Source organism: Haliotis rufescens, unplaced genomic scaffold (assembly GCF_023055435.1).
Source record: "Haliotis rufescens isolate VD_foot unplaced genomic scaffold, xgHalRufe1.0.p SCAF_18, whole genome shotgun sequence".
In the NCBI taxonomy this organism is placed as follows: Eukaryota; Metazoa; Mollusca; class Gastropoda; order Lepetellida; family Haliotidae; genus Haliotis; species Haliotis rufescens.
The window spans coordinates 19,543,776-19,568,307 of NW_025963868.1; the positions used below are offsets into that span (position 1 = coordinate 19,543,776).

General features: G+C 39.6%; 1 protein-coding gene across 2 annotated transcripts in view; it reads left to right on the forward strand.

Annotated features, from left to right (window-relative positions):
- The first annotated feature begins 14,798 nt into the window (after positions 1-14,798).
- Positions 14,799-24,532, forward strand: part of LOC124125633 (nicastrin-like) — a 47,155-nt gene continuing 37,421 nt past the window's right edge. For both annotated transcript variants that reach the window (XM_048398371.1, XM_048398370.1), the window contains exons 1-5: positions 14,799-14,928; positions 15,976-16,071; positions 20,647-20,770; positions 22,911-23,044; positions 23,840-23,988. In XM_048398371.1, the coding sequence (XP_048254328.1) occupies positions 14,850-14,928; positions 15,976-16,071; positions 20,647-20,770; positions 22,911-23,044; positions 23,840-23,988 (582 nt within the window). In that variant the 5' untranslated portion in view covers positions 14,799-14,849. The remainder of the gene's footprint in view (positions 14,929-15,975; positions 16,072-20,646; positions 20,771-22,910; positions 23,045-23,839; positions 23,989-24,532) is intronic.

Consider the following 24,532-nt stretch of genomic DNA (forward strand, 5'->3'; position numbering starts at 1 on the left):
TGTGGTGATTCAGGGGGTAGTGCTAGATCGTGTGACTGATTTACCCGGGCACCTGAACACGTCTTTAAGTTTACATTTCATTTGAACGCGATCTAACTACACGTCATGCATACATTGCTAACTTAAGGCAAGGTAACTAACGGGATCGGGTGGTCAGGCTCGCTGACTTGGCTGATACATGTCATCGTATCACAATTGCGTGGATCGATGCTCATGATATCAATCGCTGGATTGTCTGGTCCAGTCTCGATTATGTACAGACCGCCGTCATAGAGCTGGAATATTGCTGAGTGCGGCGTTAAACGACAAACAAACAAACATCAGACAATGATAAAAGATAATGACAAAGATAAAATACCCATTAAAAAATTATTTCAGTTGTCATTGCCCTTTATCTACGAGAAGCTATTCTGCCGGCTTTGAATTCGGGAAAAGATCCCGCATCGCACTCGGTATGGGAACTCATATCCCGATCGTTCTCGCTCAATGTCCTCGCAATATTATACCTCCATAGTTGCCTTAAACATGTAAAAGGCCTCAGTTACACCCCTGTAATTTTGAACATCGATTCTTAGACTATTACCTGAATAGTCGCTCTATGGCTGAAATAATGCCGATGCGACGTTGAACTTGAACTCACTCACTATTATCTAGATAATGTTGACAAGTCTCCTAGTTATGTGTCCAGGGTCGCGATCATCAATCCTGACTCAACCGCCGATAGACAAAGGCTACACAATATTGAAAGCAGTACCTACGTGACCTCTTACGTTTGCATATTTATCCGGATATGACCCCAACGGATATCTCTTTTATCCGTTGGCTTTATTCTGCCGAGACATCTACCCTTTACGTGATACATACATGTCTCATCAGTGACATACACGTTCCATTTAAGGTTGAATGTACTGTTTCATTCAGCATTGCATGATGGGGTAGCCGAGTGGTCAACGCTTTCGCTCGTCTCGCCGAAGACCCGGGTCCGATTCCCCACATGGGTACAATATGTGAAACCCATATCTGGTATCAGTGATATTGCTGGAATATTGCTAAAAGCGGCGTAAAACCATACTCACTCACTGAAAAAATGGCTGAACACAGGGATCGACGAATGCCGATCTACTGTAGTGTGTGTAGAATACGTAGACAAATGGGAGGAGATTGTATGACGAATATTGGTTATATTTTGATAATTTAATCAATTTGTATAAGCAAAGTAACATGTAGGTAACTTACAGATGTAAAGAGTTGTAATACTTTTCCTTATCAAAAGTTCACATGTTCACAATCACTTTTAAAACAAGGTCAAAGTTGACAAGCCAGCAGAAGATTCAGTTATATAGACTTACAGACTGCTCTTCAGATACAAAGTTGCACCTTTAACAATAGTTCAATCGGTTCGAACATGCGCTGCCCTATGAACACTGTTATGGACTTGTAGTGATCTGTTAGAATAACATTATAAAACAGTCGAAAGAAGAATAATTTTCATAAAAGTACTATGGTTATTTTGGTGTTTCAAATATAAATAAGCTTGACCCAATATTGATACGAAAATGCAACAACTTCTTGACAACGGACGCCATGGTGTTTTGTTGTTTTGAGACGCACCCAGCAATACTCTCGCGCTATAACGGCGGTCCGTAAACAATCCCACCAGACAATCCAGTAGCTGATGTTATGACGTTATAAGCAGTAAGTTAGCATGGCCACCCGTTCCCGTTAGTCGTCTCTTACGACCAGCAATGATTACTTGGGACTATATTCTTATCCGGATTTATGTATGTTATTCATCAACTTCCACCAACGCCTAGGTCAGGCCATACGGCACCAGACACACTTGACAGGTGCAGCACACTCAAGGGGGCGACCCAGGACGCCCGCCGGCGCAGACGCGATGTCGGTGTTGCCTATTCCGACTCCTCTCTCAGGACCACACGGCTGAGGGCAGAGTTCACGGTCCATGACGTACTGTTGTCTGACATCCACGAAAGTCGATCACTGACAAAGTTAAAACATTTTCTTTAGGCAATTGTCTTTTTGCATACATGGTACTTACGCCACTGTCATTATGACGTAATATATTAATGCCGAAGGGCGAGTTGGCTCTACTACCGGGATCAACAGTTTGGAGTGATTACTCCGCCTTAAACCTTGTTTAATGATTGATATAATTTTGCAAAAGGAATTGTAGCTGTGTCAGGTTTGCTTGTTTAGATGCACGTTCAGAATGGCACGTGAATCAACTGCAGAAACAATAGCGTGACGTCATCATAATGATTTAATGTATTAGTATTAATAGTACATAGTACACTATAAATTTCGCCCGCCATGGTTTGGTAAATGCAATGTTTATTCCTAATACAGGATATTTACCATCCACATACACACTCGCCTGACAGCCTCAATGTATCTATACAAAAGCATCATGAATAGACCTACATTATGAGGTATCCATTCTTGTTTACGTTCGTAAACAAACTAATGAATAAATGAATAACAAGTAGTACAAGAAACGTCAAAGGTCGCATACCGGTCAATCAAATGTCATGCAAGTGTTATGAGACGCGTGTTTCATAACGGTTTGTTGGTGACGTCATGGATATGGTGGGGGACACGGACATTGCGCTCCCTGGATATTTGAGATTTAGTACTCCCGGTCCCAGCATGTGAAGTGATATGTCAGTGACAACACGTGTGCCAGGTACCCAGCATGTGAAGTGATATGTCAGTGACAACACGTGTGCCAGGTACCCAGCATGTGAAGTGAGATGACAGTGACAACACGTGTGCCAGGTACCCAGCATGTGAAGTGATATGTCAGTGACAACACGTGTGTCAGGTACCCAGCATGAGAAGTGAGATGACAGTGACAACACGTGTGCCAGGTACCCAGCATGTGAAGTGAGATGTCAGTGACAACACGTGTGCCAGGTACCCAGCATGTGAAGTGATATGTCAGTGACAACACGTGTGTCAGGTACCCAGCATGAGAAGTGAGATGACAGTGACAACACGTGTGCCAGGTACCCAGCATGTGAAGTGAGATGACAGTGACAACACGTGTGCCAGGTACCCAGCATGTGAAGTGAGATGACAGTGACAACACGTGTGCCAGGTACCCAGCATGTGAAGTGAGATGACAGTGACAACACGTGTGCCAGGTACCCAGCATGTGAAGTGATATGTCAGTGACAACACGTGTGTCAGGTACCCAGCATGAGAAGTGAGATGACAGTGACAACACGTGTGCCAGGTACCCATCATGTGAAGTGATATGTCAGTGACAACACGTGTGCCAGGTACCCAGCATGGGAAGTGATATGTCAGTGACAACACGTGTGTCAGGTACCCAGCATGGGAAGTGATATGTCAGTGACAACACGTGTGTCAGGTACCCAGCATGAGAAGTGAGATGACAGTGACAACACGTGTGTCAGGTACCCAGCATGAGAAGTGAGATGACAGTGACAACACGTGTGTCAGGTACCAGTGCACCCATGCCAAGAAGAAAGAGACACTGTAAAGCTGCTAGTGCACAAAACATCAGCCAAGATTGAAAGAACAGCTGCCACGTCGAGTCCGATAATTCGAAATCGCCATCAGAAATCAAATGTATGTCCAGAAAAAGCCTTCAACACCAGTGACTCTATTTGGCAGGCCAGGACAGTGCTGTATAATATCTTTTGCAAATATGTCGGGGACTTCTTTGCCTACATTCACGGCCACGCTCCACAGCACACAATGCACTCATTGACCCCGATGCAAGTCACACACCAGCCTGAGGATATGGGTCAACTTGGTGCATTCATGAACATAGCGGGGGCAGTCAGCCTCCATAATCAAAAGCTAGCAAGACTCGACCTTTTGGAAAATAAGATGAATAAACTAAAGTCGGTGATTGGTTGTCATGAAAGTAAGCTGAATGGCCGAAGTGTGCACATCCCGAGCATCACCAGTCAACAAGTGGACAGGTACGGGCGCTTCAGGAGGAAATTAATACAAACAGGGTCAGTGTCGGTTCAGAGCCTGAGAGAATTACTCAACATGAAGATGCGCTAAGGAAACAACACGACGCCTTACAACATCTACAGTCCAGGTCAATGAGGAAGAATCTGATACTATCTGGTGTACAGGAGGAAACGTGAAACTGAGGAAGGAGAAGAAAATACGGAGGAAGTGGTGAGAAAACTACCACCCGAAAACTTGCTAATGTCTCAGGAATGTGTAAACAACATGACATTTTGGCGAGTCCATAGAGTGAGAAGCTAGAACAGCAAATACCCAAGACCTATAGTCGTCGATGTCTGGGGCCACCGAGATAGAGATGCAGTGCAGTCGTAAGGAATTCATTAACACAGGTAGAAATTGTACATCTACATCTCAATTCAAGTCATACATACAAAATGAGCAAGGTATAGCACCTCCATATTTTTCTTATGGTGTTAGAAAGTTACATATTTCTCATACTCGATTAAGATACATGAAAAGCCAGTTAAATTATGATTTATACATAGTAAAGATCAAATATGATCCAATATGTCAATGTGGTAATCCATGTGAAAACGCATTTCATTATTTATTAGAGTGTCCATTGTACGTCCACCAAAGAAAATCTAAGTTAATAATAATTCGGGACATTTTACAGATTTACGTTTGATGTTAAACGGAAATGAATTTTTGTCCATTATCGAAAATCAACATATCTTTAAGGCAGTGCAAATGTTTATAAGTCATACAAAGAGATTTGGGTAACATTTTTATGTAAATCTACTAGACTCTCTTTTGTACATTTTTTTTATGTCCATACACTCATCTTCTTTTCTGTTTTCCTTGTATATGATTTACTGTACAAGCTTTTGTAAATACCATCGAGAGGGAGTCCTAAGTTAGATAACTTGTTCCCAATCTATTTCAAACGGAATAAAATATGTTTAACAAAAACCCTCGGGTTGCCACATAAAAATAGCCTGTATCGCTGTGCCGAGTGTATTTGACGTTGTGAAAACTGCACATCTTCGTCTAAACACGACGTAATGTTAAAAGTTCAATCATTTCACTGACTGGCTATGTAAGTATTGTAAAGCATTAACGTGATTATCAGCAGCTGATAGCTCGTCAAACGTATTGAATATGCGAATGTTTACAAAATGTCCATGACAGCTATTTTGTTAACATTGCGCACTGGATACCTAGTGTGTCTTGTCAGGTTGTAAATCTCCAATAATGTAAAAACCAAAAACATTATGCGAAAGTTTGTTTGTTTCCCGATTACCGTGGTGAAAATAAAACATCTTCGTGGAAAACCAGTGATTGATATCATGAGCATCGATCAACGCAGTTGAGATCAATGACAACTACGTCAGCGAGCCTGACCACCCGATCCCGCAAGTCGCCTCTTACGACAAGCATAGTCGCCTTTTACGGCAAACATGGGTTGCTGAAGACCTATTCTACCCCTGATCTTCACGGGTGTAGAAAGTTATGAAGGCGTGAGTCGTAGGTATGTATTAACAACCACCTCCGGGTAGTAACGACGGAGTAATATATAAGTCTATGATATATTATTGATAAACAATGTATATGATGTATGGGTGCTACATTTGTGGTCACATATCAGGTTACATGTACATGTCGTTTCGGAACGGATGCCCCTTAAGTCACGACAGCAAGGCACAATGCGAACACTGCAGATACACTGGCGTGTGAATGTCTTGCTGTTCGTGATGCGGGAAACAAACATGCACAAACACGAATACTATACTTTCTTTGTACAAACACGAATACTATACTTTCTATTTACAAACATGCACAAACACGAATACTATACTTCCTATTTACAAACATGCACAAACACGAATACTATACTTTCTATTTACAAACATGCACAAACACGAATACTATACTTTCTATTTACAAACATGCACAAACACGAATACTATACTTCCTATTTACAAACATGCACAAACACGAATACTATACTTCCTATTTACAAACATGCACAAACACGAATACTATACTTTCTTTGTACAAACACGAATACTATACTTTCTATTTACAAACATGCACAAACACGATACTATACTTTCTATTTACAAACATGCACAAACACGAATACTATACTTTCTATTTACAAACATGCACAAACACGAATACTACACTTTCTATTTACAAACATGCACAAACACGAATACTATACTTTCTATTTACAAACATGCACAGACAAACACGTCTTTTAATCATAAACACGCATGGTAAATTTGAACAATTTTTTATATAATGTTCTTAATAATATTTTCCATAACGGCCAATTATGATAACTATAAGGAGACTCCGCCGTATCAACTTTAATAAGCATTTTCCATAAAGATTTCTCCTCATGTGTAAGTGAGTCTGTCACTATCATGAATTGTATTTGAAGATTACCTTCTGTACGAGTGTTATTCGGAACATTTGAAACCAATACTTCGTTCTATGTAGTATAAGTAAACTATTTATTATTATAAACAAGAACGCTGGTTCAGTAAAGCGTTATCCAACTGATAACAAGAAGGTGTTGTCACAATGAGACCATCAGTAACACCTGGACTTTGAACCAGGAAGACAGATCGGCCCTCATTGGTCAGATGCCCGCGTCTTTAGCCAATCGTGCATACTTGTTTCATCGCCCACCTAGATCTCTTATTATATTGATATCGATAGCACCACATCAACATGCTGATACAATGGTGTCATATTCTACTCAACATGTACAGCTGCAGATAAAAGCGACAAACCCCTTTCCATAATCATAAAATATATACTCGTATCTGGTATGTGCGGTTCCGACTATACCGACTATACCATGAGCATGCATATCACGGCACACCTGGAGTTTCAGAGGAGCATATCACACTTAATCCTACAGTCACTTTCTTCATTTGTCAACAAAGAAAACCCTGACGAATAGCAATACAAATACAGTAGAGCATGGATATAACGAACTACAAGGGACCAGAGAAATCAGTTCTTTATATCCGTGTTCTACTGTAGTTGTAATAGGATTTCGGCCCATTGATCATAACGTAAATTTGTCCCAGTGCTGTAAGATGGCATTGTGTGTCCTGGATGATTCATCGTGAACTGCGGGCTTGGTACATGCACTCAAGCCCGGGTTTGTGTGGTCCAAACAATTCAAGTGAAATTCGAAACTTAACGACTGCCCGACTGATGCATGGATTCAACCATGCGAAACTATGTGGAAATATTCCTTCATGGAGCGATTAAATGTTGTTTTGCGCCTCTTTCACGACCATCTACCTGTAGCACAGCGGGTCTGGACGAGCCAAACCCGTGGTTGATAGCATGATGAACGACAAACCCAGTCGGGGTTCAATGACACACAATGAAACAGGTCACATATCGTAAACTCATTTTTCCCAAAATCCCAATGGGACACACTTTAATATGTTACATCTATCCGGTAACTATTTTATTGAACCAGTCTCCTGGTTACTGTGTAGGCCCTGATATCCACTGGCCGCAGTCTCTTGGACCCGTGAAGATTCCTGGGTAGAATAGGTCTTCAGCAACCACTGCTTGACGTAAAAGGTGACTATGCTTGTCGTAAAAGGCGACTAACGGGATCGGGTGGTCAGGCTCGCTTGGTTGATGCATCGATCCCAATTGCGTGGATTGATGCTCATGATACTAATCACTGGATTGTCTGGTCCAGACTTGATTATTTACAGACCGCCGTCATATAGCTGGAATATTGCTGAGTGCGGCGTTATTTGCTATATAATGTGTTATAATATCCCAGGGATTTTATATAATGTCCTAGGTATTTTATTAATATAACTTCCGTACGGATTGTAACATGTAATGAAATGTAAAATCAAATGACAAATGTTTTCTTTATATTTCCGAGGATCGAACTCTCAACCTCCGTATCTGTAGCCCAGTGATTGTATAACAAGGCTACAGAGCTGTTGATGAGCCGCTCTGCTTTTTAGAATGTCCTTTTCAAGATCCGTACGCCAGCAACAGATATTTTACGCTCGTTTCCTAAGGTTCATGGAAAGTATGTTCGAAACATAAAAATGTTGATAAATGTTGTTTTAAGTTTCTTTTTTCGGTTCATAAGTTAGATAAAACACTCCCCCTCGGGTTTTTATGATATCTTAAACCGTTATCCTTGGGATGCGCGTTTTAAATGTGATAAGAACCCTTGGACGTGCTTTATTGTACACTTATAATGGGTTGAAATTTAGTTTGTGGATAGTTTTAAGGAACAAAGTCGGTTTATAAGTAAGATAAAACACTTCCCCTCGGGTTGTTGTGATATTTAAAACCCTTTCCCTCGGAAAATCCCTCGGGATGCGGGTTTTAAATATCATAACAACCCTCGGACGTGTTTTATCCTATACTTAATCTGGAACGCGACGTTAAACCCAATTTCACCTCACCTTTCCAAACTTAATTATCTCCTTTTAACACTTGAAATTCCCATGTTTCTGATTAATATGAGGGGGTGGGAAATATTTTAATTTACAACAATTTAAAGTACACCCTGGACGTGTATTTAAACTGAATAAACATTTGAAATATTAATTTGTCTGGTACAGGGTGAAAGAAGTGTACTTAGTAGACGATTAAATGCATCTTCCCTAGGCAAGGGTGTTAACTGACTACATAAGTCCAGTTTCCACACATCTTCCCTACCCTAGGCAAGGGAGTTAACTGACTATAAAAGTCCAGTTTCCACACATCTTCCCTACCCTAGGCAAGGGAGTTAACTGACTATAATAGTCCAGTTTCCACACATCTTCTCTAGGCAGGGGTGTAAACTGACTATAAAGTCCAGTTTCCACACATCTTCTCTAGGCAGGGGTGTTAATTGACTATAAAGTCCAGTTTCCACACATCTTCTCCAGGCAAGGGTGTTAACTGCCTATAAAGTCCATTTTCCACATATCTCCTCTAGGCAAGGGTGTTAACTGACTACATAAGTCCAGTTTCCACATATCTTCCCTATCCTAGGCAAAGGCGTTAACTGACTACATAAGTCCAGTTTCCACACATCTTCCCTACCCTAGGCAAGGGAGTTAACTGACTATAAAAGTCCAGTTTCCACACATCTTCCCTACCCTAGGCAAGGGCGTTAACTGACTACATAAGTCCAGTTTCCACACATCTTCCCTACCCTAGGCAAGGGAGTTAACTGACTACATAAGTCCAGTTTCGACACATCTTCCTTACCCTAGGCAAGGGCGTTTACTGACTACATAAGTCCAGTTTCCACACATCTTCCCTACCAGAGGCAAGGGAGTTAACTGACTATAAAAGTCCAGTTTCCACACATCTTCCCTACCCTAGGCAAGGGAGTTAACTGACTATAATAGTCCAGTTTCCACACATCTTCTCTAGGCAGGGGTGTAAACTGACTATAAAGTCCAGTTTCCACACATCTTCTCTAGGCAGGGGTGTTAATTGACTATAAAGTCCAGTTTCCACACATCTTCTCTAGGCAAGGGTGTTAACTGCCTATAAAGTCCATTTTCCACATATCTTCTCTAGGCAAGGGTGTTAACTGAGTATAAAGTCCATTTTCCACATATCTTCTCTAGGCAAGGGTGTTAACTGAGTATAAAGTCCAGTTTCCACACATCTTCTCTAGGCAAGGGCGTTAACTGACTATAAAGTCCAATTTCCACACATCTTCTCTATCAAATGATGTTTTTGTAAGAATCATGTCCACAGATAATGTAAATAGTTTTAAATGTCTAAACATATTACTTGGTAAAGTTAAAAAGATTCGAGATGGCACTTCTATAAATTGTAATTTAGTTCTAATGTCTGAATTTGGTCAGGTATGTGCTCAGCCCAATAGTATGCTATTATATATTTGTGTATTCTATGAAGTATGCTATTATATATTTGTGCATTCTATGTAGTATGCTATTATATATTTGTGCATTCTATGTAGTATGCTATTATATATTTGTGTATTCTATGCGGTATGCTATTACATATTTGTGCATTCTATGCGGTATGCTATTACATATTTGTGTATTCTATGCAGTATGCTATTACATATTTGTGCATTTTATGCAGTATGCTATTATATATCTGTGTATTCTATGTAGTATGCTATTACATATTTGTGTATTCTATGCAGTATGCTATTACATATTTGTGCATTTAATGCAGTATGCTATTATATATCTGTGTATTCTATGTAGTATGCTATTATATATTTGTGCATTCTATGCATTATGCTTTTACATATTTGTGTATTCTATGCGGCATCCTATTACATATTTGTGTATTCTATGCAGTATGCTATTATATATTTGTGCATTCTATGCAGTATGCTTTTACATATTTGTGTATTCTATGCAGTATGCTATTACATATTTGTGTATTCTATGTAGTATGCTATTACATATTTGTGCATTCTATGCATTATGCTTTTACATATTTGTGTATTCTATGTAGTATGCTATTACATATTTGTGTATTCTATGTAGTATGCTACTACATATTTGTGCATTCTATGCAGTATGCTTTTACATATTTGTGTATTCTATGTAGTATGCTATTACATATTTGTGTATTCTATGTAGTATGCTATTACATATTTCTGCATTCTATGCAGTATGCTATTACATATTTGTGTATTCTATGCAGTATGCTATTATATATTTGTGCATTCTATGCAGTATGCTATTACATATTTGTGTATTCTATGTAGTATGATATTACATATTTGTGCATTCTATGCAGTATGCTTTTACATATTTGTGTATTCTATGTAGTATGCTATTACATATTTGTGTATTCAATGCAGTATGCTATTATATATTTGTGAATACTATGCAGTATGCTATTATATATTTGTGCATTCTATGCAGTATGCTATTACATATTTGTGTATTCTATGTAGTATGCTATTACATATTTGTGCATTCTATACAGTATGCTATTACATATTTGTGTATTCTATGTAGTATGCTATTACATATTTGTGTATTCTATGTAATATGCTATTACATATTTGTGTATTCTATGCAGTATGCTATTACATATTTGTGTATTCTATGCAGTATGCTATTATATATTTGTGCATTCTATGCAGTATGCTATTACATATTTGTGTATTCTATGTAGTATGCAATTACATATTTGTGCATTCTATGCAGTATGCTATTATATATTTGTGCATTCTATGCAGTATGCTATTACATATTTGTGTATTCTATGTAGTATGCTATTACATATTTGTGCATTCTATACAGTATGCTATTACATATTTGTGTATTCTATGTAGTATGCTATTACATATTTGTGTATTCTATGTAATATGCTATTACATATTTGTGTATTCTATGTAGTATGCTATTACATATTTGTGCATTCTATGCAGTATGCTATTATATATCTGTGTATCCTATGCAGTATGCTATTATATATTTGTGTATTCTATGCAGTATGCTATTATATATCTGTGTATTCTATGCAGTATGCTATTATATATCTGTGTACTCTATGTATTATGCTATTATATATTTGTGTATTCTATGCAGTATGCTATTACATATTTGTGCATTCTATGCAGTATGCTATTATATATCTGTGTATTTTGTGCAGTATGCTATTATATATCTGTGTAGTCTATGCAGTATGCTATTATATATCTGTGTATTCTATGCAGTATGATATTATATATCTGTGTACTCTATGTATAATGCTATTATATATTTGTGTATTCTGTGCAGTATGCTATTACATATTTGTGTATTCTATGCAGTATGCTATTATATATCTGTGTATTCTATGCAGTATGATATTATATATCTGTGTACTCTATGTATTATGCTATTATATATTTGTGTATTCTATGCAGTATGCTATTACATATTTGTGTATTCTATGCAGTATGCTATTACATATTTGTGTATTCTATGCAGTATGCTATTACTTATTTGGGTATTCTATGCAGCATGCTATTACTTATTTGGGTATTCTATGCAGTATGCTATTATACATTTGTGTATTCTATGCAGTATGCTATTACATATTTGTGTAATCTATACAGTATGCTATTACATATTTGTGTATTCTATGCAGTATGCTATTATATATCTGTGTATTCTATGTAGTATGCTATTACATATTTGTGTATTCTATGCAGTATGCTATTACATATTTGTGCATTCTATGCAGTATGCTATTACATATTTGTGTATTCTATGCGGTATGCTATTACATATTTGTGTATTCTATGTAGTATGCTACTACATATTTGTGCATTCTATGCAGTATGCAATTACATATTTGTGCATTCTATGCAGTATGCTATGACATATTTGTGCATTCTATGCAGTATGCTATTACATATTTGTGTATTCTATGCAGTATGCTATTATATATCTGTGTATTCTATGTAGTATGCTATTATATATTTGTGTATTCTATGCAGTATGCTATTACATATTTGTGTATTCTATGCAGTATGCTATTACATATTTGTGTATTCTATGCAGTATGCTATGACATATTTGTGCATTCTATGCAGTATGCTATTACATATTTGTGTATTCTATGCAGTATGCTATTACATATTTGTGCATTCTGTGCAGTATGCTATTATATATCTGTGTATTCTTTGCAGTATGCTATTATATATCTGTGTATTCTATGCAGTATGCTATTATATATCTGTGTATTCTGTGCAGTATGCTATTATATATCTGTGTACTCTATGTATTATGCTATTATATATTTGTGTATTCTATGCAGTATGCTATTACATATTTGTGTATTCTATGCAGTATGCTATTACATATTTGTGTATTCTATGCAGTATGCTATTACTTATTTGGGTATTCTATGCAGTATGCTATTATATATATGTGTGTATTCTATGCAGTATGCTATTATATATCTGTGTATTCTATGTAGTATGTTATTATATATCTGTGTATTCTATGCAGTATGTTATTATATATCTGTGTATTCTATGTAGTATGTTATTATATATCTGTGTATTCTATGCAGTATGCTATTATATATTTGTGTATTCTATGTAGTATGTTATTATATATCTGTGTATTCTATGCAGTATGTTATTATATATCTGTGTATTCTATGTAGTATGTTATTATATATCTGTGTATTCTATGCAGTATGCTATTATATATCTGTGTATTCTATGTAGTATGTTATTATATATCTGTGTATTCTATGCAGTATGTTATTATATATATGTGTATTCTATGCAGTATGAGCTGATGGCTACATTAGATTGTATATGGAAACAATCACCTGCGTTTCTAATTTGCTGACCTACTCTTTGAATTTGGCCATGGTTCGTGGCATCAATTAACAATTAAAGTATAAACGTACATGATTTGACAAGCATTGTTTCCATTCGTTCTCTTGTCACCCGCTGTGTGTGCCAGAGATGGTTGGAGAGCGTAGAGATTTTACATTCGCTTCACGTGCAACTTAATTGTCAATTCCATTTAGTTTACTTCAAGTTGTGGCTAAAGAACTGATGAAACCACACATTGATATACAGTTACGGTTTGGGTCAGACTTTAATGGGGCAAGTTTTACCGGAAACCACAAAGGCTACAAGTATGCCATTTTGCATGTACGTTGTTAAGGGATTAACATGCAGGTTCGTCGAAAATTTACATTTTACAGAGTTATGGCCCTTGTTTGACTTTTGACACACGATGTACAATACGCCCAATTTCTCGGCAATGATGAATATGTTTGGGGTTTTTTTTCGTTTTAAACATGTTAAATTTTCTTCCTGAAGATGTAATGAGACATTGTTAAGTGACAATTGTTCCTAGCATGGAATGTGGCAAACAAAAGAGCAACGCTTAGGTCTGATGTTAATGTATAGTAAGTACCGATACAACATGTATTTAAAACTCCAGGCAAGCGCCGGACTGTGTGGTCCAGACTCGATTACTTACAGACTGCCAACATATAGTTTATAGAGAAAATTGCTAAGTGCGACGTTAAGAAACAAACGCATATACTAACAGTAACAATTTTGGGAACTGAATATCGGCGATACCAGTCAGACACGATACGTATAAACTATAGACACTTGCCACGCTTACATGACGAATTCGGGCATCAGAGGGATTTCAGCAACAATGGCTTGAACACACTCGTATACATATCGTCAGAAAACAAATTATACAGCCACGCACTTCATATGTACACATATGTAAGAGGGTGGGGCCGAAATTTTCAAAAAGAGGCGTGGGAGTGGAGGTGCACGCTAAACACAAATCAAGAAGTGAACAAAACACGTGGCAGCTAGGTTGGCATGATAGATGCCTGAATACAGCGCAACACTGAACCCACACCTGCCCACCGCCCGCGTCCCAGCCATCCTTCTCTCACCTAAGGGCTCACTCACACATTGAGGAATTTTACTGCCGTCCTTGATAGGACCATTCTCGATTAAAATTTGACAAAAGCCTGATCAAGATCCTGTGTTTCGTGACGGGAAATTCAAAAACAATTAGATATTGTTGAGGAAGCTTCCCGATTCAGCCGTTTCCAGCCGAATTCGTCCCGATTCAGCCGTGTTTACCTCCTCCTGTTTCAGACGCCCTGCATATAAACGTCTAACTAGGTCAATTTTAGTAGCGTTTCTTGACAAGTTCGGCTTTATTTTAAATATTTGAACTGGACTTAGAAGAGAAAAGGTTTGACCATAATCACATTTTATTTCGGATTCGAACTCTTTTCAAATTTGTCTCACGTTCTGATCATCACACTTTCCATCGCTGGCAAATAGAGTTACTTCCCCTGAAGAAAGCCGGAAGTACAGAATCATGGCGAACTTGGCAAGGAAGTGGATAATACTTTCTGTTAAATATATTTTGGTGTTGGCGCTATTACCGAGTTACACAGGTATGTAATTTATCGGAAAAAATGCCTGATCGTTAAGAAATGGATTCGAATAAAATGTGACTTCCTTAAGCCCAACCGCTCTTTCAAAAGCGCATTTTGTTTTATTGATTAGACAAAAGTATCCATGACTCAGTTCATGGGCATGGCCTAAGAAATAACGTCAGTGAATAGGTGTAGAAATTTCAGTATGGATATGCAGAACAATATATGGTCCATTTAGCGGTCCATTTATTTGAAGTTTTAGATTCAAAACTTGAGATCTAATTAATAAACAAACCTCGAAATCATGAAGCAAGATTGGTCCAGATCATGCGACAGACGACAGTCACGCGACAACTGACTAGACTAGTCACTGATCTCGCTTGCCATTTCGATCCTCAGGGTGAGAGTAGATTACCCCCAACTCTAAACTTGGATCTTCTTTCCGATCATAAGGATTGGTGTCCTTTTCTGGTAATTTTTATCCAGTTTCACAAAGAAATCTGGCTACTGTGCATGCACATCGAGGTAAACAATCGGCTGCTGATCACTGGCTGACAAGCAATAATTTTTGTTCAAGCACCTGTGGTCCCCAGATAAAGTCTTAACTTATTACACCAACTCATTATCACAGCTCAGCTTCAAACGGCAACATGAGCTTGATCCTCTCTGTGGTGCTAATTGATATCCATTTACTGCACCCCATAAAGTGCAGAACTCCCCATTAAAGACTGCTATGAGACATATAGGGAGTACTGCACTTTACAGGGCACACTTTTCCAGATTCCAATATTCCAACCATCGGGGTAGTGTAGGATCGTACCTGCTTTGCCAGATTGAAGATACAATGAAGACTGAAGGCTAATGAGTTACTGAGCCTGAGAATCTGGCAGTAAGCCAACACTTTCCCATGGGACTGCAGAGGCTTTAACACATAATGAGTACTCTCCTACCTTGTGATTAGCATCACAGGTAATGAACATGTAAAAAATTCTTTAAGGTTTCTTATCCTTCTCAGTTTTTGCTGAAGACTAGTTGGACATACATAATACTTGAGTTTTGTTTCAGATGCAAAGAGAACAAAGGAGAAGATTTATATTGACCTTCAGACTCAAAATGCTTGTTTCCGGTCTCTGAACGCCACCCACCAGATTGGGTGTACATGTACGTATGCTGTGGGAATGCCATGGTTCTGTTAGACGCCATTGGGTGGTCATTAGGTAGTGTTTGAGTACATCGTATACACCTACAACACAATACACCTGTCCATGTATCAATTCTTTTTTTAATTCTGTATCAATGTAAGTTTCAAAAAGTAACATTTATGAAGCTTTGTAGTAACTGGTTACCTCACCACCTGTCTTGGAACATAACACCATAAAGTGAACCTAAGTTATACTGTCATGGGACATGATGAGTTTTAAACACAAAATAGTTGATAGTCTCGGGCCTTATGGAACATGGAGAATTTCACACAAAAACTCTGTGAAGTAAGTATTGTTTTACATATTGTATCGTGACACAAGTATGGTAATGTGTATAGACAGAGATGCCAACCATTACGCTCTTGACTTTATAATTACGTTTTTTGGCCTAAATTTACGCTATTATGCTTATCATCCCCAAATTACGATTTTGACTTTTTTTCACGAATTATTTAAATGTGTAAAATATCATGAAGAGCAAATTGTTCATGCACTGATAATGTGAAGCATTCTGCAGGAAGCGATTGCTTCTACACAGGGGCAGATTTAACAACAAATTCGAATGAAGCCAGCTGGCCCTGCTACTTTCAAAAGTTAACTGGCACAAAACTAAATGTTGGAGGCCACAACTGAGTTACCCAGCATGTCCAGGGGACTCTGAAAATTTTAGAACTCCTCACCCCTAAAACGTCATTTCCTGCTCTCTGAGATTATATCTTGACTTCCATTTGCCCCATTTCGTGGCGATTTTATGAACAAATAAAGATGTTGTACAATACATAACAGTATTGGTCATCGGTTGTTCTACCAAGATGGTCTTTGAGTTAACCATTCACATGACTTCAAGATATGACGTGATTTCATGAGCAGTGTCCAATAAAAAAAATTATACATTCAGGGAGAAGGGGTGAAATTTTGACTAGCCAGACAGGCCATCTACTTTATGTTTGGACAAGCCTTTCATAAATTTGGCTGGCCACAGCCATCAGTTAAGTCCACAGCCATCAGTTAAGTCCACAGCCATCAGTTAAGTCCACCGCCATCAGTTAAGTCCACAGCCATCAGTTAAGTCCACAGCCATCAGTTAAGTTCACAGCCATCAGTTAAGTCCACAGCCATCAGTTAAGTCCACAGCCATCAGTTTAGTTCACAGCCATCAGTTAAGTTGACAAGTCAACCCCTGTGTACACCACACCACATTGCCTTTCTGCAATAGAGTTAATATTGTCACATGATGAATTTTTTTAATGTGTGGAACTTTGACCACATGATTATATTTGCGATGTCCTTTTTTCACATTTTTAATGATATTCAATTTCGAGGTTTAGTCATATTTGGCCATACAAAGACAAGCAGTTTTGTTTTGCTTATTTTGAGCTTTATCGCCCTACATTACTACCAGCAATGCATGTGCACCCATGCTTCATGTACATATGGGCCTCTCACAAACATCAAAGCAAAAACCAGCATCATGCCATGGTACTCTTAACATTACATTACACATGAAAATACACTGTTTTACCCCACTGATTACTCCAAGCCTTCAGGGTTTGTATCTCTGCTATACATTCTCAAAGGATGTATGAGTTAGGGGTATCATGACAACCCTAGAACCCAGGTAGAATTAGTTATGTTTTAGCTAACCGTCATAAGGTTACTTGAGACCCTGAATGGATATCACATGCAGGGTAAAGTATACAAATGTAAAAAATGTTCAGATTTTAATCATTTTTTTTCGGCATGATAAGCGTCTTAGATACAAATGTAAAATGGCAGGTGAATTGAACCCACATTTCTGGCTGTTCATTCAAATCAAATTAGGGATGTGTGTTGGACATGTTGGAGGTTTAAAGTGTATCGAAATATTTTATGATGCACAAGGCCGTGCTGCGATATGTATCAAAATATATTGTATAATTCAAAATATTGAACTCAGGAGCAATTTGAGACATCAATGTATGAACATGATGAATTGAAGTTTATAGACTGAACAAAACAAGAGGCTGGTACACCATGTACACCATGTTTACTCACTCAATAAGTAGACACGGAGGCACTCTCCTGGACACTGATACACCATAATGTTTACTCACTCAATAAGTAGGCACGGAGGCACTCTCCTGGACACTGATACACCATGTTTACTCACTCAATAAGTAGGCACGGAGGCACTCTCCTGGACACTGATACACCATAATGTTTACTCACTCAATAAGTAGACACGGAGGCACTCTCCTGGACACTGATACACCATAATGTTTACTCACTCAATAAGTAGACACGGAGGCACTCTCCTGGACACTGATACACCATAATGTTTACTCACTCAATAAGTAGGCACGGAGGCACTCTCCTGGACACTGATACACCATAATGTTTACTCACTCAATAAGTAGACACGGAGGCACTCTCCTGGACACTGATACACCATAATGTTTACTCACTCAATAAGTAGGCACGGAGGCACTCTCCTGGACAGTGATACACCATAATGTTTACTCACTCAATAAGTAGGCACGGAGGCACTCTCCTGGACACTGATACACCATAATGTTTACTCACTCAATAAGTAGGCACGGAGGCACTCTCCTGGACACTGATACACCATAATGTTTACTCACTCAATAAGTAGACACGGAGGCACTCTCCTGGACACTGATACACCATAATGTTTACTCACTCAATAAGTAGGCACGGAGGCACTCTCCTGGACACTGATACACCATAATGTTTACTCACTCAATAAGTAGACACGGAGGCACTCTCCTGGACACTGATACACCATAATGTTTGCTCACTCAATAAGTAGACACGGAGGCACTCTCCTGGACACTGATACACCATAATGTTTACTCACTCAATAAGTAGACACGGAGGCACTCTCCTGGACACTGATACACCATAATGTTTACTCACTCAATAAGTAGACACGGAGGCACTCTCCTGGACACTGATACACCATAATGTTTGCTCACTCAATAAGTAGACACGGAGGCACTCTCCTGGACACTGATACACCATAATGTTTACTCACTCAATAAGTAGACACGGAGGCACTCTCCTGGACACTGATACACCATAATGTTTACTCACTCAATAAGTAGACACGGAGGCACTCTCCTGGACACTGATACACCATAATGTTTACTCACTCAATAAGTAGACACGGAGGCACTCTCCTGGACACTGATACACCATAATGTTTACTCACTCAATAAGTAGACACGGAGGCACTCTCCTGGACACTGATACACCATAATGTTTACTCACTCAATAAGTAGACACGGAGGCACTCTCCTGGACACTGATACACCATAATGTTTACTCACTCAATAAGTAGACACGGAGGCACTCTCCTGGACAGTGATGACATGACATTACACTGGACTAATCTTCCTATCACGTGACTGGACTTTTCTCATTTGTAAATAAACAGACTGATTCTGAAATCAGACCAGACTGGGCAATGCAAGCCTTTCACTGTGTTATCTTATTGTTTTGCGTAATTATATAGCTATCTTACTGTGACAGTGGGGTGCATGACAATATATCTTTATACATCCAAGTGACTATAAAGCTACCTCTCCATTGTGCTTAGATGACAGCATGTGGAGCCGTATAACCATGTGCCATAGATGTTGTTGACGTAAGTGTACAAAATGATGTGACCCGTGAAGATCAGGAGTAGAATAGGTCTTCACCAACCCATGCTTGCCGTAATAAGTGACTATGCTTGTTGTAAGAGGCGACTAATGGGATCGGATGGTCGGGCTAGCTGACTTGGTTGATGCATGTCATCTTGTCCCTGTTCATGATCGATGCTCATGATGTCAATTGACTGGATTGTCTGGCCCAGACTTGATTATTTACAGACTGCCGTCATATAGCTCGAATATTGCAGAGTTCGGCGTTAAACAACAAACAAACAAAACGAAATGATGCAAATGCATATAAGGGAGGTAATCTTCATGTCCTTGCATTTTGGAGTTATGGAAACATGTCAGAGGTATTTGGCAAGTGTACAACATTAAACACAGGAAAAAAATTGCTTCTTGAAATCACCCGAAATACCGAGCATTAAAAAGGGATATTGTGATACGCATCTTGGAAAGAATTAACCTCAATTTACCGATATACTGGTAATACTGCATTCCCTTAGTCTTATGTTTATTTATATGGGTTTGAAGACTAGCTCAGAGGACTTGTGTAAACCTTACTTCACCTGCTTGAACAAGAATATGCTATTTACCATGTTTACAAGTTCTGTCCATCTTTTCAGTTCCAATTTGTTGAGAAAAAGAATCATTGAGAACTGGTTCATCAGCATAGCCCTCTAATGCTACTAGTCAATGAGGTCTACCACCATTGATCTTTAACCTGTCTTCAGCACTATTTCAGAGTTCATTTCGAAGGCTGGTGTGTTAAGCTTTATTCAATAATGTGTCCACACTGTGTCAAAGCAATTTTCGTAGAACCTATTCCAACTATCACCGACTTGACTCGCCCGTGAACTGTCCCTGCCCCACTGTTACAGCCTCCTCCGAGGGCAATGTGGGCGTCCTGCACTACCTGGAGACACAGGACGACTACAGCTGGATACTGAAGGATGGCCCCAACCCTCCCTATGTCGTCTTGATGAACTCCCTCGAGTTTAACAGGTATGCAGTAGTCCTCACGCCAACTGCTTTCAGATGTTGTTTACACAAGATATAGCTTCTCATGGCTATAAAGGGCAAGTAGACTGAACATAGAAGTTTTGCTATTTAAATATTTAGGGCATGCTTAATCACAAACATGACAAAGGCTTGACCAGATTCAAATTTGAAAAATGTAAATAGTGTAAAACAGATGTTGAAAAATGAAATGATCTTGGTCAGATCTTATATGACTAGCACAATACCCGGCCTCTCAAGGTGATACATTTTGACAATCACCAGCCAAATGAAAAAATGCGCCACTAATGTCAAGACAGGTTTGAATCATGTTTTTCACTTTTCGTGCCCTTTAGGAGGTGTTGTGAGTGGGTGAGATGTTGCACCATGTGTAAGTGGGTGAGATGTCGTGTTGCACCATGTGTAAGTGGGTGAGATGTTGCACCATGTGAAAGTGGGTGAGATGTCGTGTTGCACCATGTGTAAGTGGGTGAGATGTTGCACCATGTGTAAGTGGGTGAGATGTCGTGTTGCACCATGTGTAAGTGGGTGAGATGTCGTGTTGCAACATGTGTAAGTTGGTGAGATGTCGTGTTGCACCATGTGTAAGTGGGTGAGATGTTGCACCATGTGTAAGTGGGTGAGATGTCGTGTTGCACCATGTGTAAGTGGGTGAGATGTCGTGTTGCACCATGTGTAAGTGGGTGAGATGTCGTATTGCAACATGTGTAAGTGGGTGAGATGTCTTGTTGCACCATGTGTAAGTGGTTGAGATGTCGTATTGCAACATGTGTAAGTGGATGAGATGTTGCACCATGTGTAAGTGGGTGAGATGTCGTGTTGCACCATGTGTAAGTGGGTGAGATGTCGTGTTGCACCATGTGTAAGTGGGTGAGATGTTGCAGCATGTGTAAGTGGGTGAGATGTCATATTGCAACATGTGTAAGTGGGTGAGATGTTGTGTTGCACCATGTGTAAGTGGGTGAGATGTTGCACCATGTGTAAGTGGATGAGATGTTGCACCGTGTGTAAGTGGGTGAGATGTCGTTTTGCACCATGTGTAAGTGGGTGAGATGTCATGTTGCACCATGTGTAAGTGGGTGAGATGTTGCAGCATGTGTAAGTGGGTGAGATGTCGTGTTGCACCATGTGTAAGTGGGTGAGATGTCGTGTTGCAACATGTGTAAGTGGGTTAGATGTCGTGTTGCACCATGTGTAAGTGGGTGAGACGTTGTGTTGCACCATGTGTAAGTGGGTGAGATGTCGTATTGCAGCATGTGTAAGTGGGTGAGATGTCATGTTGCACCATGTGTGAGTGGATGAGATGTTGCACCATGTGTAAGTGGGTGAGATGTCGTGTTGCACCATGTGTAAGTGGGTGAGATGTTGCACCATGTGAAAGTGGGTGAGATGTCGTGTTGCGCCATGTGTAAGTGGGTGAGATGTTGCACCATGTGTAAGTGGGTGAAGTGTTGCACCATGTGTAAGTGGGTGAGATGTCGTGTTGCACCATGTGTAAGTGGGTGAGATGTCGTGTTGCAACATGTGTAAGTGGGTGAGATGTCGTGTTGCACCATGTGTAAGTGGGGAGATGTTGCAGCATGTGTAAGTGGGTGAGATGTCGTGTTGCAGCATGTGTAAGTGGGTGAGATTTCGTGTTGCAGCATGTGTAAGTGGGTTAGATGTCGTGTTGCACCATGTGTAAATGGGTGAGACGTTGTGTTGCACCATGTGTAAGTGGGTGAGATGTCGTGTTGCAGCATGTGTAAGTGGGTGAGATGTCGTGTTGCACCATTTGTAAGTGGATGAGATGTTGCACCATGTGTAAGTGGGTGAGATGTCGTGTTGCACCATGTGGAAGTGGGTGAGATGTTGCACCATGTGTAAGTGGGTGAGATGTCGTGTTGCACCATGTGTAAGTGGGTGAGATGTTGCACCATGTGTAAGTGGGTGAGATGTCTTGTTGCACCATGTGGAATTGGGTGAGATGTTGCACCATGTGGAAGTGGGTGAGGTGTTGCACCATGTGGAAGTGGGTGAGATGTCGTGTTGCACCATGTGGAAGTGGGTGAGATGTTGCACCATGTGTAAGTGGGTGAGATGTCGTGTTGCACCATGTGTAAGTGGGTGAGATGTCGTGTTGCAGCTCTAACCTGGACATGCTGGTGGCCTCGCAGCGAGTCAATGGGATACTGGTCATCAACGTGCTGGAGAACCAGACCTTGACCCCATTTCCTGGCCAGTTCTCCGCGGACAAGTCATGTCCGAATGATGCATATGGTGAGTAACTGGCATAGGAGAGGACATCATACTGGTTCTCCAGAAACAATGATTGCAGATCAGTTCCTTTCAAGTCATTATTGTGTGTGAGCTGGAAGGTCATGTAGCAGTACACATTTTGGAGTCAGAATCCGAGGAACGTTTGTTTGAATCCCAGAATTTCTCTCATCGTGTTTCTTTGGTTGTCAGCTCCCATTTCCAAAGACCTGCTCAGTTCAGGGTTTCCTCCATAAAATGACTAAAATACAGGTGGTGTTGGACTCCACCCAACTGACTCAGTCATTACCACGGTGATGTTGTTTGAGAAACATGGCGCGAGGGCACTCTAGAAGATGATTTATCACTGTTGGTGGGACACACTTCATGTACTCCTATACCAACAGCATTTCTGAACATGATCTGTATCTGTGTTCACCTTGACAATCTATCTGTGTTCACCATGACGATGTATCTGGTCACCATGACAATGTATCTGTTCACCATGACTATGTATCTGTTCACCATGACGATGTATCTGATCACCATGACAATGTATCTGTTCACCATGACGATGTATCTGTTCACCATGACGATGTATCTGATCACCATGACAATGTATCTGTTCACCATCATGATGTATCTGTTTACCATGACGATGTATCTGTTCACCATGACGATGTATCTGATCACCATGAAGATGTATCTGATCACCATGACGATGTATCTGTTCACCATGACGATGTATCCATTCACCATGACGATGTATCTGTTCACCATGACGATGTATCTGATCACCATGACAATGTTTCATATCAGGCATGTACCACAAGGACAAGGACTACAGCAACTGCAGGAAGCAGCAGTGGAACGTAGGGGGGACTGACATTGGCATGATGTTCAAGGACTACAGCATCCCCATGTTCTCCCTGCCTAATGAGGAAGATGTCACCAAGCTCATCAGCACGGTCAGTGGACTAGTTGACACTCCCCGCTGTATTTTGCGACCAAAAATAAAAATTCTGCGATCAACTTTTGTAAATTCTGCAGACAATTCTTTTAGGTTAGTTTTCGTAGTTGTGCATCTGTTTGAGCTGTGGTAGGTGTGTAAAGATATGCTCACCACGGCTAGAATAGCTTATGACAGTAAATCTGGAGATCACTAGATGCACTTTCTGTAAGCAATAATACAAAAGTCAACTTCACTTCGAAACAAACTAGATATCTGTGTACATGTTTAAAACCAGATTTTGACTCACATGTTAAAATTCTGCAGTGTATTTGACAAATTCTGCGCAAAACGTTATTTTCTGCCAGAAAGATACATTTCTGCACCCAGGAGGCATTTCTGCAAAATATTCTGTGACCATGGAATCGGAGATTACAGCAGGGACTGATTTGAATGCTCTAAGTGGGAAGTAGCCATAATCATCTTCACATTCATAGCATGTCCGTTACGGATTAGGTATATGGGCAATATTTCCTTATCAAATAGAAAATAAAGATAATAAT